Genomic DNA, 18,153 nt, shown 5'->3' with positions numbered 1-18,153 from the left:
AAGAACAACAATTGATGGAGCTTTCACCGAGATCAGATGCTTTCACTCCATTCATGATAATTTTGATCAATTTAGGCTAACATTTAGAAATCATTAGACGATCCATATTTTTTTTGTTTACAATAGAGCATTGAAGGTGATTGATTTCACATAGCATGGATTCCGAACTGAAGCAAATTGTTTTGAAAAAGTAAAAATTAATTGCAGAATAAAGATAATAATAAATACAGCGTGCAAAATTAAAAACGGGCCATCATGAAGAGCTTTTGATCTAATAATCGGATCTTCACGTTGTACGACACAATCTTAATGATTCGAGAGGGTGATCTCAAATAGGCTTATTAATGAGCGCAGACGATATTCAGACACAAAACGCACTTTCTCTGAATAAACATATTTATTTTTCGGCGGATTTAGATTTCGGACTCCACAAATATATAGGGGATAACCGCAATCTGGGAAAAAGGGTTCCCATTATTTGGTCAGGAGAGCGATCTAAAGTTTGAACCCTTAATGTTAATTATATTTTTTGCGTATTTTGCCATATCTCGAGAACTTTCTAAGCAAATTGAAAACATTTTTCCACACAATTACAAAAATTCGTTTTCCCAAAGATAATTCCACAGAAAATACAACTTTTGTAAGTATTAATTACTTTATTTAATAATGGTCAGAAAAAATTCTGAATTGAAAGACATGTAATATTTTACATCATTTTAACGAAAGTAATTTTACATGGGAAAATACATAATTTGTGGGAAATCGAATTTTTAAAATACGGCTTATTTAAAAATCGATTTCTCAGGAATTATTTGGTCAATTTCGCTCAAATGACTCATGATTTTACTTTATGATTCAAATTGGTTCGACTGTTATTAAATAAAATAATAAAAAATAATCATGTTTACTAAAAGACCTATTTTGCATGAAATTATTTTAGGACAAGCGAATTTCATAATTGCGTGCAAAAATTTTTCAATCAGCATAGAAAGTTTTTCAGAAATGGCGAAATACGTAGAAAAGGAAATTAGCATTAAAGGATTCAAGTTTTAGACCATTTTCCTGACAGAACTATGGGTACCCTCTTTCCCCGAATGCGGCGACCCCATATATTTTAGGGGTCCGAAATCTGAATCCATCAACAAAAAAAAAGAAGTTTATTCAGTGCATTTTTGTATCGGATTTCGTAACACTAGTTAATTACCACTACCCTATATTTTGAGGGTCAAAAATTCAAATCCGTCGGAATGAAAAAAGTATGTTTATTCAGACACAAAGCATGTTTGTGTCTGATTACGTAACTTAAAATATATCATCTGCACTTATTATTAAGCATAATTGAGGAATCCTAGAAAGATTGAAATAATCCATAGTAAGTTTGAATTCTAGAACTTGAAGATCCTATCATTAGATCAAAAGTTATTCAGAGTAGTTTTTCGTAGAACTGACTATCGTCGAAAAATATCAACATTTTTTAAGGCCACTAGATATGCTATCATCCATTAATTTGATTATTTATTTAGATAGTCGGATAAACTACATTATTTTTGTAGTTTGCTAAAACTACAACTAATTTGTTACAAATGTAATTAACTACAACTACTTTTTTACAAATGTAGTGATTAGAAAGTACTTTCGAAATGTAATGACTACTTCACTACTTTAAGGAACCAAACTTCGTTGAAGAATTTAATTTACACCTAGGTTAAAAATGGTTTTGTATTGAAAATTGGCTTATATTAAACGCAAGGAATTTTTGAATATTTAATCGTGTTTACGTGAGCCAGTTTCTTATTCTGAAATATTTTTTTCGAATTTGTTCATTTAGTCTTCAACATTTTATGCCTTTCATGACAGCGAATATTTTATTTAAGAAACGCTAGAAAATTATGAAATACTTGTAATTTTGTCAAGTGTTTAATGCTCTTTTATTTCCTCTCAGAAATTTATGTTCCCTTCTTTTAAAATAACATCAATGTTTCACCAGTGTACACTCTTGCGTTAAAAAAAACGAACCCTGAATAACTTTTGATCTAATGAATGGATCTTTATGCTTTAGGACTTAATCTTAAGGGTTCGAAGACCTCAAATATGCTAATTTATTGGTGCAGATGATGAGACGATATTTTACGAAATCAGACACAAAAACGTACTTTTCCTGAATAAACATACCATTATTTCGGCGGATTTGGATTTCTGACCCACAAACTATAAAGAAACGAGGGGAAAATAGGGTCCTAATAGTTAGGTCAGGAGAACGATCCAAAGTTTGTGCCTCAAAAAAAAAACGATCAAAAGTTAGTGTAAATTTTTTTTTTACGTATTTCGCCATATTTTGAGAACTTTTTTTATGCGAATCGAAATTTTTTTTCACAAAATTATAAAATTCGTTTATTTAAAGACAATTCCACGCTAAAAATACATTTTAATAAATACTTATTACTTTTTTTTTAATTTTATTTAATAATAGTCGACATAATCGTCCATTTTATAATAATAGTCGACATATTCGTCAATTTTATAATAATAGTCGTCAATTTTTTACATCATTTTACAGTATCTAAGTTTACATGGCAAAATACAAAATTTGTGGGAAATTGGTCCAATAGTTCTTGAAAAATCGAAATAAAAATACGTTTTTCTCTTCTGTTTTTTTTTAAATTTCGATTTCTCTGGCCGATAATTGAAATAGAAAACAGAAAATTCGATTTTCGGCTTTCCGTAACTCGGCCGAAAACAAAAGCTATTCAGGGTGGTTAATTTTTTTGGTGCATTGTGCATTTACATGTGAAAGTTTGACCAAGGTGATCAATTATCTATTATTCGTAACTTAAATATTAGTTATACGTGACTCTAAATACGCAATTCTAGTTAACTCATAGTCAAAGGGGCATTTTAAACTACATCCATTGATAGACCCATGAAGATTTGCACATATCAAATTCGAAGAATTAGTCGTGTTAGAACCCTGTTTCTTTACTAAATTTACGTAAAAAGTAATTGCCAGGAATAGCTACAAACTACTGTTTTTTTCTTTTTTTGTGTCCCACTAACTTTTTTTAAAATGTATCATACTGCACTACAAACTACAAAAAAAGTAACGACTACAATAGTTTTCACAACTGTAAACGATACACGCCAATAAATAGTTTAGTACCGAGTGAAGACAAGGCATGTAAAAAGTAAGACTCGTTGTTCTCGGTGATTGTAGTTGCCTAGTATAATTGATTCATACATGCATAACGTACTTGTATATTTTACAAATGCGTGTAAAAATTAATTTTTCTGAAAAATAAATTCCAGAATAAGAAAATTATATTTATTAGACACCAAGGTGGGAACAAGTACAATTTGAAATCTGCTAGCAGCTATGTAGAAGTTTAAGAGAGGAGCGTTGGATGTTATGTATTCGTTTCCATGTCAGTACAGTGTTACTTATAAGTGATATCTCAATTTATATGTTTTTAAAACTGATTGTAATTTGTTTCTTACCATACGCAAAAATCTAATGATGGGGTCGCAGTTTTTCATTGTTGACGGTGCATTTTTATTGGTCAGGAACTCACATGGTAGATCCAGTTTTCCCATTAATTTTCATATTGGTTTGGTTGCCATCAGCACGAGATTGACGTAAGTCATAAAGGTATTCGCGATCGCAACGCTTGAGTACGCCCTCTAGCTGAGCCTGAAAATATCAGGCATTTGCTTATAAGGTTTTCATTTAGTTCCATCATAATCATTGGCAGAGTCGGACACCATTTTCTTAGTACCAAATAAGAAGCAAAATTTCCCTAAGGAAAAGGCAGAAGAACTTGAAAAAACTAACCAGAACACTGGTAAATCTTTTTGAAACAGTAGACGCCAAACATTTAAAGAGCAATTTCTCAATAATTTTTACCTTTCATTAACAAGCTTGCAACCGATAATTTCTGATTTCGTGATCGCATTCCGTTACAAATGTGTGTATTACGGTAAAATACATTTTTTGTCTTCAATTCATTACAGATTAAAGTGAAGTCAACATTGCTTACTTCATTCCAATGAATAAATGTAATTTCAGAACGTGCAGAACTGTAATAGTTATAGAATAGTATATATTTCTGAATCTATATAATTCGGAAAACAACAATAAAGAATCATACGAATTACTTGAAATAATATCATTTATGTTGATTATTAATACATTTTTATCTTTTTCTTGGTGAGTATTTTTTAATTTTGAATGATGAATTTCAACTAGAATTCAGGTATTATGTTTTTAAGTTACATACTGAAATTCATATCGAGATCTTGCACTTATAAAATTTTATTGTGTGGTATGTTATCTTAAAGTAATGAAGGGATAATCTATGTATCTATTATTTGAGAATAAAGTTTTCAAATGAAGGACATATTATTTTGGAATTCTCCGGATTTATAAATCAGGTAAGTGTTATGATTTTTATAATAAAAATTTACTTGTAAGTATTTTTTTTTCTAATTTGATGATAGTTCTCTATAGAATGGTTTTCTAATTCCGATTAATAATAAAGAAAACATGAAAATTTTTTATTTCAATTTGTGGAATTAACTACAATTAAAATTGACTGTTCATATAGAAATTGCAGGAATTCGTCTCATACAACAGCGCCCCCTATAGTTCTTTGCTATCACGAATTGTTTTGTATCCTTAACTTAAAGGTATTTACCTGTACTGTTGTTATTGCGTATTTGATTTTGTTTTCTAAATTAAGAATTAAAGAGAATTATTTTTATTATTATTATTGTTAGCATAACGTAATTCTACGTTACATTTTAAGATAAAGTTATTTGAATCGGTGTCTGGTCTTATTTACCGTTTTACGATTATTATTATTCGGTGCGAATGACATTAATAAACTATTATGAATGACAGTTAAAGAGATTCGTTAAATAATTTAGAACTAAACTTTCAGCTTCATGCACAAAGTGATGAATGCAAAAATTGTATTTACGATATACATCCGTTCGTGAGATAGGCAAAAATATTAAATGACGGCTGTGAACTCACCAAACTTGTTGTTGCATCAATATACTTTTAATGTTAAATATTATTTCAAAAAATGATTACTTAGAAAAATGATTTATGTTCACTCATAGATATTAATAGTATCATAAAGGAAAGAAATATTTGGAGATGGGAAGTTGTGGGACAAGTGTTCTTTTCAGTACATGTATTTTTAGTTGAACTGTTTTACGGCAAGAAACAGCAATTATTTCTGCCCCGATCATCAACACGCAATCATCGGGGTTGGTGAGCGTCGGCGAACAGGGGTTTATCCCCCTAATTCATATAAAAAAAGAACTGTTGGAAGTATGCATTTTCAAGCAGAGACATGCTGATTATTGTGATCACTGCTATTTCTCGTGGTATTAATCTTCTACATTTTAAACACTCTACTTTTAAATAATTTTTGTTTATTTTCGCCAATTACTTAAAGAAAACAGTATTTACATTCTAAAAGCTGTGTCATATCAACAAATCCATTTATGAAAATATAATTAAATAAGAATGATCCAGTCTTGATAATTGAGATCAACACTTGACAATATGCCTTTATATCAATAAGGAAATTAAAAAACTCAAATCAATTCATTGTCATGTGATTACAACAGATTTGATATGAACACTGGTTTTCTATGTGAAGAGGATAACCAACTGCAATCTACGAAGCAAAGGAACAAAACTGAAACAAAGAAGAAGAAAAAATATTTAGTACAAAATTTTCAGTTTATAGTAATATGAAGTTTTCATTCATTTGTTTGGACATTTCAAGTATGTTATAGTTCTTGCATAAAGTATGCCATAATTTATGCATGAGAATGTAAAAACTTGTCATATTTCAAGTATAAAGAATGTAATAGTATGTCATAATGAGCGTGAAAGCAAGTCATAATTCATGTATAAGCATGCAAATATATCATAACGTAAAAATTTACCACAATTCATGTCTAAGTTTGCAATAATACGTCATAAACAACGTAAAAGTACGTCGTAATTCATGCGCAATTTTCTTATAGTACACCATAAATAACGTAAAAATAATTCGTTATTCATGTTTAAGTTTTAATATTACTTTATAATCAGCATAAAAATGTGTCATAATTCTTGTATAAGTTTGTAATAGTACGTGATAAACAACGTAAAAAGTATCTCGTAATTCATTACAAATACGCAATAGTACGTCATAAACAACGCAAAAGTATGTCGTAATTCATGCATAAGTTTGCTATAGTACTTTATAATCGACGTAAAAATGTATCGTAATTCATGTGTTACTTATTTGGGTTATAATTCAAACAACTTTAAGCATTGTAAAAATGGATATTTGAATGTCAACAAAATTTCCTTCATTATTAAAGTGCACAACTTTTTGTTTGGTTATTTGATTGTTTTGATTGAATTTAGTAACCAGTACTTATTATTTAACCATTATTTTCCGAGAAATTTCTAACAGTGCATTTTATATCATTTGAGCATACATTAAGAATGTTCTGATTAATCCCGGAATAGAAAAATAAAAGTTTGAAATATTAAATTTAAAAAAAAGTCAGCCGAATTTAATTAAATTACATTAAAGCATTCTTTTGTATCATAAAAGTCCAACTTTAACAATTATTCAAAATTTTAAAATCAACAGTTTATTTGAAGATATATTCATTAGATCATAATATTTTCATAAAAATAGAATACTTATCAACTGAAAAGAAAATTATTCGGTATTGTTTTAAAAAAAGTAGATTTGAATTCTTTATTCAAAAAATCAATTCTACATACGAATTCTTTTGGTTTATTAACATTTATTTTCTTTTTAAAAAGAACACTTAATTAATTAAATATTTCTTTATTGAGTAACCATTGCAAATATTTTAGTTTTGGAAAAAAATAATACCTTTTATCTGCTTAAATAAAGCAATAAATTTATTTTGAACTGCAAATATAGTGAATAAAGTCAACAGTTTGTAAAAATGGGGTTTTATTTGTTATTTTTCTCCATTGCATTGTTTCAGTAAGTAAGTAAATATAAAGGTGTATTAAGTTTCCTTGAAATCTTTTTATTTTAACGAGGTCTACGAAATAAATAACAATTTAATATTTGCAAACAAGATTAGAGCAAAAATTCTTTTCAAATATAATAATGCAATAACAATTTAAACTTGCCATTTTAATACCTTATTCTGATTTATTAAACTGTGTGATTTGACTTGATTATTTTTACACAAATTGAAAAATAAAAGATGATAAAGTTATTGCCTTATTTCTTTTTAATGAAAGCATTCCTATAAAAAATATTGCTAAGTGAACTAAATTATAAGCACTAAAAATTTAACTTAATCACAGATTCTAAAAATAAAAAAAATAAAAAAAAATAGAGGCTACGATAAATCACTGTAACAAACTTTAACTATAATGTGAAATGAAATCTCTGTAATCTTTATGATGTGTTAAATTGAACCATATTTCCGTTCCAGCTGAACCGTAGTATCATGTAATAAATTAGCAAGGATGAATTTGCGTAATAGTTTGGTACAACTTGGCATCGCATTGATTTTACATAAAATTAGAATGCTAGTAAGGCGCAGGAAGTTCCATAATTTTAGAAATAATCTAAACAATGATATCGCTCTAATATCTTCAGTGGTGGATGGATCATAGGTTAGACTTCTTTTGCAGTCAGACTAACCGTGGGAGGTTTTCGTAGTTTTCCTCATCGGGTAACGCAAATGTAGGTAAGTTCCATCAAAAAAGTCCTCCAAGATGGAAATTTTCTCCCAATACTTGATCCAGGAGTTCAATTGTCTTTTAGATTGGGTTCAAAACTACAAGACCTCGGAGTTGAACGTTGGCAGTCGTAAGCCCAGAATTGGATCTGCTGTTGAATGACAGTTATAAATTTAAAAAAAATGGTATCGCTTTTGAGCCGTGGTGTCTCAAATTATTGAGCGTTCGCCTCTCAATAAGGTTGCTAGGTTCGAATTCCAGCGATGGTGCGCTGAGACCAATTTTGCTTCAGGCTCGTATTGGCCACAGAGATGGCGTAATATATCCTCAGTGGTAGACGGATCATTAGTTACAGTCCACTTGTCGTCAGACTAACCACGGGAGGTTTTCATTTTCTTTTTTTCCGTGTACCGTATATGTGTGTTAGCTTCATTACAACGTCCTCCACGTAGGCTAATTTCTCACAATACGTGATAAGCGGTGTTTCCTTGTCTTTTTGATTGGGTTAAAAATGATAAGATAGCCGTAAATGATTTGTAGCCGTAAACTCAAATTTGGACCAGTTGTTCAATAACGGTTATAAAATAAAATGATAATGCTCGAGCCGCTGTAGCTCCGGAGATACAGCGTGGACCTCTCAATGAGTTGACTCAGGTTTTAATTCCAGTGACGACTGATTAATATGAATTCTGCAACCAGCTGACATCGACCAAAGGAATGATCTAAAACATCCTTAGAGGCAGACGGTTCATGAGTTAGAATTCCCTTTCCGTCAGACTAACTGTGAGAGGTTCGTGACTACCTCTCCGTGTAACGCGATTGCGGGTACTTCGATCTAAAAGACCTCCACGAGAACTAGTTTACCTCAATGCTTGATATAGGAATTTCTTTGTCTTCTGAGTTGATTCAAAATTACAAGACTAAGCAGTTGAACATTGATAATCGTAAATTCAAAATTGGGTCACCTGTTCAACGTCGCTTATAAATTAAAACAAAATGATACCTTTCAAATTGATACAATACTAAATTTGCTATTAATTTGAGCCCTATTAAGGCTCAATGTGAGATTTATAATTAAAATGAAAATGAATATCATTGAATTTGACACTATATTAAGGTTACACAAAATTTGAATGTTATTATGGCTCAATATCTTTCAAAATGTGTAGCAGTGTGTACGAATGAATTATGAAAGACCGGAGTTTGATTCTCCGTTGCGACTTGAAGCTTTCAGGTCGATAGTGCCAGATTGTCTAGGAAGCAAAATTTTGAGTCATCTAAGATATTGGAAAGATGGAGATTCTTAGAAAGTAAATAACTTTTTAATCCTAAATTTCGTAGAATTAAGATTTTCATGAATGATCTCTAGAAAATAAATTCTGCAGACAATGCAAAGAAAGTTAGTTTAAAAAGTGGGTCAGTACCTTCGAATTTAATTGAAAAACTTTTTTTTAAATAAAATCTTTTAATCTTCAGATTTCTTAAATAAAATCTTTAGATTAGAATTCGCTAACTTATTTTTAGTGGGGGCTATCATGTCTTTTTACCATATGACAAACAATTTTACTTAATTGAAATTTAAAAACCCATCACCACAGAAATATGCTAACCAAAAATAGTTGTTAAATGTGCGTTGATCAAATGATTGAAGCCTATTTCTTTCCAGGTCCATCGGGATTACCCCAATGGGAGTTATCCTTCTTGTCATCCTCTACCATTTTACCAAGACAGCCTTCCGGATTTCCCACTTTGAATTCGCAACTGTACTGAGATCTTCGATTCTTTCCTGGAGAATCATTCCAGTAGCTTTGGGCACCGATGAGATCACCAAGTTCACATTCCACGCCAGGTATTCTCAAAATGCATGCACGTTTGCTAGTTGGAAGAATGAAAGTTAAAATTGTATCTTATTTGACACGTATTGTTGACGGCATACAAAGCGACGATAGGAAAGTATACAAGAGACTTCCACAAGACATAACGAACACAATTTTTGAGGAGTACAAAAAGTAACTAGAATGTAGTAAGAAACGTTAAAGATATCCCTATTTCATTTTTACATGTCTTTAAAATACAGTCTTTAAAAAGACAAATGCGTTTTCAGCTTATTCATCTGTAAATCTTCGGATCCTCCTCAGGGATGTCCTCATCTATAACCCATTATGCAGCTCTAGTGCAACGTAAATAAATTACAGCTTATCTGTGAATCTATTAACTATTTTAGATTTTTAATGAATCATTAGCTCGAATGCTGAATATAAGTCTAACTGTAACAGGGTTTATTCATGATATCGAAACAGTAATAAATGCCCAAGAAACAGAGGATATCAACAATTCATATATGGAATCCTCGTATCAAGTTGCACCTGCACGTAAGAAAATGAGAATAATCCTAACACTGAAAATTAACTGGTGTACGTCATCAAAATATGACACAAAAAAAAAAAGAAAAATGCGTGGAATGAAAATTTTCTCCGCCAAATAAAATTTGTTGCAGTAGAATATGGATGTTCCCGTGACTAGTTTAATTAGTTTTCTATGTTTGTTAACTTTGCGCTATAGCTACACGAATAGATTGTTTTTAGTGGGACTCACAAATAAACAATCCTGCGATAATTTTATGTATAAGTATAAATATAAGTTTGAGTTGTTATATTTGAAACTACAAAATAATGTAAATAGTTCAAATGAAAATAGTAGAAGAGAATACAGCTCTTTTAATGACATGAATAATCATAAAGAATCTTAGAATCTTTTTAAGTCGAGATGTTGACACTGACAATGAATAACACTAATTTCTATCTATTTATTTAATTTGAAACTTAAATCTTCTCTCCATAACTCTCCACTTACTACTGCTATAAGTGGTAATTTCTATTTTTGTCTATTTACATTGAATTGAATCTTGGCTAACATCGGCGTTTATGTTTCCAACCATAATGCGTGTTTGAAAAATTTAGAACATTTTGTATAATTTTCAGAAGCAAACACCCTATTCAAAAATTGACTGAAAGTTAATAAATTTTAATTGGATAATACAATTAATAGTCTTACCACAAACACAACAGAACAGAATGAAACAACAGTAAATGATTCGTTATAACTTTTCTTGCTTCTATCGGCGCTTGTGATTGGCCGCTAGAACTCTCATAGACCTCAGAAAGCTGCCGATGTCTGATTGGCCATCCTTGTAAGATGGGTTTTGAGCCCTCTTGCGCTTTCCTGGTAAATCATTTCCTAACCAATGCATGTCGTTAGCAAGATCCTTATTCATGTTGTTAATCGAACATTCGTCGTTCATGCCCGCATTGAAGGCGCAATTTCGTTTTCTAGAATAACAAACACAGGACTCACATGGGACAAACATTATACACAGGAAAAGGTTGCAAGCGTACAAAGAGCATTGAAGACAACATAGAACAATTGAAGACAACATAGAACAATTCAAAACTCATTTTCATTAACACTGTGTGCTTCGTAATTTCCCGGGGGGCGAGTTCGATTTGAAAGATTTAAATTACCTATTTGGCAACCTGACTTAAAGGGTAATTACTTTTTTAAAATTTTAGTTTTAGGAACTGCTTTTCCATCACTTCAACTGCTTCCATAACTGTAAAATTGTAATAAAAGTTTAGAATAATTGTTTTTATTATAAGAAAATTTAAAATTCGTAAGAGTTGCCTTTAAAAGATCGACTCGCTCTCGCTCCCGTAAGCTATGTAGATTGCAGAACATATTTTATAGATTATTCTGATGCACGAGTATAGGTCAAAATTAGGACGTTTTGTTACTGACAGGCTGTAGCATTTTTGACAATGGTCGGTTTTAAAACATGTGGCCACTCGTTCAAAAATTTAAAACAATAAAAAAATTTTTGTGGCATTAATAAAGTAAGGCATTTTTTTAGAATTATTTCTTAAAATAAGGTAAACATTGCAAGGTTGATTTCTAAACTGAAGAAACATTTTAAGAATCAATCGTTAAAAAAAAGTAATTTTCAGAAGATTATAAAATATTTATAATAATACCATATTGATTAAAAAATTGTAATAACACTATGCACTTGAGGTGCACTTTAGGCAAAAAAAAAAGTGGGGATCCGGTGGCTACTGGCAGACAATTTTTAATCGCCATTTGTTACATTTAGTCACTGAGTGGAAGAATAAAGAATTAAATCTCGTTTTCTATAATTTTATTTTATTCTAGTCATTTTTTTAAAATTAAATGTATAAAACAAGGATTATTTAAATTATTTATATCAGGAGATGCTTCTTTATTTTTGTTTCTAGAAACTGATTATCCGAAGCATCAGTTGCTGCCATAAATTCTGTTTAAATACTGTCATAATAGTTTGGGATATTCATTTTTATTGGAAGAATATCTCAAATGTGTATTTTCATTAAATAGATTTGACAGAGCTGATTTAAATTATTAAAAATCAATTTAACGTTATTATATCCTAGATAAATGAACTTTTGTCACAGATAACTAAACTTGAATCCATTTGTCTCATAGACTGTGAACTAAACTGGTTATTACTGTCAAACCCCGAAACAGCGATAATTCCGCTATAAACGATGGTTTACTGTATCCAATATTTTTGAAAAACTAATTTTTTAGCATATTGCAGTAGTATTATTGGAAATAGTGAATGCAATAGTGCATAATTTGCTTTATGAATTATTAGCTAATTAAATATATAGTCTTTCTATAATATAGTTTCCTTACAGCGAGTTTCGTTCTACAATAAAATTTTCAATCAGAAACTTAAAATCAATGAAGCTCTTAATATAACCTGAAGTCTCTCTAAGCGAATTTTTTAGAAATTTCTATTACCTCCATTTTTGAGGAAAGTTGGAATTTCTGTGCAACCGGATTCTCTCTCCCATATAACTGTTTTTTGGAACATCATTTATTTCATCAAAATATCTCATTATAAACACTCCTTTATAATGTGTATTACTTCATATTTGGTTCAAAGTCATAATTACATTCTTTTGAACTTATAACACAGACTAAGCATTTCGCATTATTCAAATACCTTCAAAAAGAAAATTTGAAATCACTATAATCGAACTCTCCATTTCGACCGAATCTCACTCTTATACCGAACCATTATATGTTCAGTATAAGCGAATAAAATAACATTATTTAATGAATAGTTCAAAAGGGACCTTCAAAAATGTTCACACTATCCGAGTGTTCATTCCATATCATGTTCCTTATAGCGAGGTTAAACTCTATTTTCATATTATACTTTATTTATCTTAAACAAAGTAGTGCAAAGGAAATACGTTTAAAAGTTTAATTTAAATATAGTCAATTATAATACTTAAAAATATGTTAATGTGAAACATCGCAATGTCCAATGAATTATAGTATTTTTTGATTTATTAATTTGTAAACATTATTTTGTGAATTTATATAGCCCACGGTTATCGCCATTACTCTAAGAATTATCTAATCTTTCGTGTGGCCCCAGGTCGGAAATTTACTTAATTAATATTTACATGAGCCATAAGATTTAACATTTGCAATATTTGAAGATGTTGAAGTGTTGCGATAATATCCCAACTTCGTATAACTTCCAAACATCAGGAGTCTACTTGACAAATTTTTAGGCCTATTTTAAGTCAGGAATTTCAATAGTCACTAATTTCACTAGTCACTCTAAATTTGATTTCGTTCACAAACTCTACTAAATCTAGCAATTTAAATTCATCGTTATCGTCATAAAAATATTAAATTCGCTTTATAGATATTTCACTTTGATGTAATAATTGTGTATTATNAGGTTACTTTGAATTTTCGATTTCCTAGAAATGTACTTTTAAATCGTTACTTTTTTTGTTTAGTACTTGTACTTTTACTTGTACTTTTTACTCGTTACTTTTTAAAATAAGAACTTTTTACTTTCTACTCGTTACTTTTTTTAAAAATACTTGTACTTTTACTCGTTACTTTTTAAAAGTAACGTTGCCATATATGCTAAAGAGTTGCTAAAATGTTTATTTAAGAAAGGAATGAATCATAAATACAATTATTTGTAATAATACTAACGATAATACTTAAAAATTTCCTAATTGAATTTATAAATGCTTGTGGAGGAAAGGAATGAATCATAAATTCAATTATTTATAATATCTAATAATAAGATAGCTCATAATAATTCATAATTGCATTTACAATGTAAAACTAGCATTGATGTTTGTGAAGTTGAACAAAATTAGAAACAGCAATGACTAAACCAATGATTAAGCAGCAATGAGTGATAAATAGTATAATAAAAATATCACCACAAAAATTCTTTATTTTTCTAACAATTTAAAACTTATAAATTTTTTATTTGTAATAAGAAGTTAAGTAATGAATAATTAAGTAATTCTGTCTCAGACACTTACATCGCTTATAAACATGTTTATTGTAACAAACATTTCCAGAATTTAATCATACGATTACGCACACTCATCATTAGTCTGAAATTGTAGAGAAAATTTGTGTTCATTGAAATAATAAATCTTTAATCTTAATAAAATGATTATTATCAATATACTTATAGATTTATTTTCAAATCGATTTCATGAAACATTCCTTTAAAGTAATTAAATCATTTCAAATGTATAAAATTATAAACGTGAAACAGTAAATATTATTTCAGGAATAAAACTAATATTTACTTTTATTTTAGGAATTCTATCACTCTCGCTGATGCCAGTGAAATTGGTATTGGAAAAAATAAGTGCTTTTTAATGTTTTTCAAACTGAAATGGTTGATGCACTCAATTCCGGAATTTCAAAACTTTATGATTGCCATTATCAGTTTCGGTTCGTTTTCAGATACGAAAGAGATTTTTTTTTGGTTTGAAAAGTGGAACCGTTTCTTTGAAAATATCTATTAAAAGCAAAATGGGAAAATCTGTTAATACATTAGTAAGAGTCTTCAACAAAGCCTCAGTTTGAAGACAGCTTCATTAGAAATTAATTAAAGTGATTTATGATTGTACTTCTGGGATTTTGTAAATATAAACAAAATGTGTAAAGCATTTGCTGTGAAATATATGAGATAAAAACTTTTAAATATTGGTGATTCTTTTTAAAAAAATATATTATCGTTTGTTATTCAACTACTACACATTGGCGGATGGAAACTAAGAGTTAACTTTTTACTTTTGTGAGGAATACTAAAACACGCGAAAACTGAATCGAACAGATAAACTTGATTGAAAACTTCATTGGCTTAGAAGAAGGTAATGAAATTCGATACGTTTCAAGCTCTCAAACATAGGCGCCCATTTTCAAGAATTGAAAATAATGAGGAAAAACGTAAAAGAAGTATGAAAATTCATTTCGCCCTGATTTCTCTTTCTTGGCCACAAGGTTTTTTCTTGGTTTTTTATATTGTACTATTTCACTCTTGGCTAGGGCAGTTTTTCTCATTTTGTTTTTCACCTTCATTTTTCTTTTTTTGTTGGTAACTTTGCGTTAAATGATACCTATTTTTGAACGTTTGAAACATGTCGAATTTTATTACCATCCTTATTTTATTTTAAGCTACTGTAGTTTTTAAGCAAATTCAACTCCTTCTGTGCTAATAACAATAAAAAGCATTCGTGTTTTAAGTTTTATCACTTGCAAAAAAACAAAAAAACAAACAAATGATAATTAAAAAACAAGTAAATCACTAGTTGTTTCTTTACATTTTGCTTACAAAATTAAGTTTAGAGTTACTCACTGATTAAAATGTTTTTCCTTGGAATCAGAAAAAAACTCACCAAATCAGCGATTGTGTTTTTAAAAATTTAAATGATAAGTCTTTTTTTTAATATAATTAATGCTTTTCATGAAAGCAATAAAATTTCTACTTTGAATTTAAGGTACTTAAATTGTGGCTAAGAAATATAAAACTATTTTTGAAAAAATTTGTCTCAGACAATTTAGGGTATCCGACAAGATGAAAATCGGCAATTTCTAAGAACATTTCGATATTTGAATTTACTGTACTATCCATATTTGAATTTTAGTTCATTGCACTTCGTTGCAAGTTGAGAAAAGACGATAGAATTAGGTAATCATCAGCAATTATTTATTATTGCGTTGACAAAATAATTATTAATGGCCTACCAAAATTTATCGTTTGGACTTCAATAATTACCTTTAATATTTTTTTCATGCCTTAATTAATTTAATTTAAATATCCCATCTTTAGAATTTTACTTTAGTATTTTAGGATGCAATTTTATTTAATAATAAGAAAGATTTGAAAAAAAAAAAACTGTCAATAACTTTACTGCTGCTTTTTATAGGAGAGTCATTTTCCTGTCAAAATTTCCTTTTGAAAGTAAATGGCTACAAAAATTAGAATAATTTTAAATAATTTATTCATAACATTTTCAAACATTTCAAGAATAACTTAAAAATGACAGTAATATTTATCCTTTAATAACTTTATGTTGTCCTATCAGTTTAAACTTAATATTTTATTTTTTATTATGAAGTTGATGAACGAGTTTTCTTCACCTAAGTTTGTCACATCGCTCTAAAGTATGTTGAACAAAAGACTAAAAGTGTTCAAAGTATATAAAAGTCACTATTATCAATTATAAAGCAACATTTTGATTATGTATTGTCAATAATAAAAATCTTGCGAAAATCCGGCAATTAAAAATTAAATGTTAAAAAATAATTATTACTAAGATGATATGTATTTCATTTAATATTTGTAAAGGATGTATTTGATATTACTAGTTTAGTCATAACGTTAAATTTCCAAAATAAATAAATAATGGTCCATGTTTTCTTTGAAAATGCACAGTGCACCCCCCCCCCTCAAATAAGGACCACTCTAAAAAACTTTTGATCTAATAATCGGATTTTCATGGTCTAGGATTCAATCTTAATGGTTCGAGGGGTATGGTATTTTAAATATCTGATTCTTTCGAAATTCAATTTCTCAGGAGCAATTTAACCGATTTTGTTCAAATTTTTTATTTTCCATGTAAAATTATATTCTTCAAAATAATGCAAGAAAATGTATGCCTTACAATTCAACATTTTTTCCACTATTATTAAATAAAATAATAAAAATTAATAAATACTTACTAGAAGTTATTTTTTGCATGGAATTATCTTTGGATAATAGAATTTTATAAGTGTGTGAAATTTTTTTTCAAATTCACTTATAAAGCTCTCGAGATGTAGCGAAATCAAATTTATTTTTTATAGTCTTGGGCGAATTAGTACTAATTTTTTGAATAATATTTTACGCATTGTTGTCACCTATTTGAAATAACAATGAATGAGTGTAGATAGAAAGAGCTTTAAAAATGAAATAAAATTTTTTACTTACTGTAATTTATTCAGTTGATTACCCATGTCTTCTACCAGTTGTCGGACATAATCCAAATTTTTTCTTCTGGCTAAAAGCTCTTTCACATTACTGAAAAATCAATGCATGAATAATTTAAATAAAATTTTTGACTTTATAATATTTAAGATATGGAATGGGAAATTGCTAATACTTTGTTTCTATGAACTCAATGTTTTAAAAATCAATTAATCTCAAAACGTGAGGTAGAAATTACATTTCTGGATATTATTCCGTTCCTGGGGAGGGGCTAAAAATCACTTTACTATTATTGACGTCATGATGGTTTGTTAATTGTGGTAATAGGTACTACTCTTATTGTGGTTATGGGTACGTAATGAAGGTATTTTGATGAAACGTACTCTTTTTAGTGAAAGGTGTAATTGAAAGAAGAATAAAACCAAAATAAAGAAATAAAAAAGAAATAAAACTGAAACACAGGAGCATTGAGGTTTTAAATTTAAACATTGAAAGTTTTAAATTTGAACAGAATAGCATTTACAAGATACATTTTCTGCTTAAATACTACTAGCCTAGCATCTAAGTTTCATTGGTTGAACTGTATTAATGCAGATTATACGACAATTTGTCTATTGGACAAGTAAGATCTGCAATAAGGAGCACGACATGGAAAAATGTTCTAGAGAAGGCCAAGGCTTACCTGGGAATGTCGTGCCAAATGGTGATGATGACTGAAAATAAAATTATGTTACAGTAGCCTCGTGACGATGATAAATACCAAACTTAACATAGAAATTTTAGTTCCCCGTCCTTGTTTTTTGTTCTTATTTTTGGCTTCCGGAATGGAATTGGAAGCAGGGTCAGACTGCAAGGTGCTGTGCTCCACAATATATTTTTAAAAAAAAGTTTAGTATCTAAAGCGAGACACGAATTTTTCATTCGTCCGCTCACTATTGGCGACTGATATTTAGGATTCGCTACAGAGTTTGACTCTAATTAAACTGAGTTTAATTCGAACATAACTGTGAGAGTTACAGACTGTGATATCAGGGCTGCAATTGACAGATTGTGTTTCTGATATTTTAAT

At 29.4% G+C, this 18,153-nt stretch overlaps 2 protein-coding genes across 3 annotated transcripts in view; both read right to left on the bottom strand.

Moving 5' to 3' along the window:
• The window catches only part of LOC107454523 (extra spindle pole bodies like 1, separase), a 313,495-nt gene extending 305,541 nt beyond the window's left edge, over positions 1–7,954 (bottom strand). Inside the window, exon 1 of the mRNA XM_071186489.1 lies at positions 7,950–7,954. The gene's annotated coding sequence lies outside the window, so the exon portion shown is untranslated. The remainder of the gene's footprint in view (positions 1–7,949) is intronic.
• The window catches only part of LOC107436961 (uncharacterized), an 83,955-nt gene continuing 71,221 nt past the window's right edge, over positions 5,420–18,153 (bottom strand). The window contains exons 3-5 of one of the 2 annotated variants that reach the window (XR_011637932.1): positions 17,088–17,177; positions 10,796–11,070; positions 5,420–5,705 (exon numbers count right to left, since the gene is read on the bottom strand). Coding sequence is in view for 1 of the 2 variants with exons in the window: in XM_016048801.3 (XP_015904287.1) it covers positions 9,394–9,616; positions 17,088–17,177 (313 nt within the window). In the remaining variant the exon portion in view is untranslated. Of the gene's footprint in view, positions 5,706–9,351; positions 9,617–10,795; positions 11,071–17,087; positions 17,178–18,153 lie in introns of both variants that reach the window. The other variant, XM_016048801.3, reaches the window with a different exon arrangement.

This window comes from Parasteatoda tepidariorum, chromosome 10 (genome assembly GCF_043381705.1).
Source record: "Parasteatoda tepidariorum isolate YZ-2023 chromosome 10, CAS_Ptep_4.0, whole genome shotgun sequence".
In the NCBI taxonomy this organism is placed as follows: domain Eukaryota; kingdom Metazoa; phylum Arthropoda; class Arachnida; order Araneae; family Theridiidae; genus Parasteatoda; species Parasteatoda tepidariorum.
This window is presented reverse-complemented; position numbering and strand designations above follow the sequence as displayed.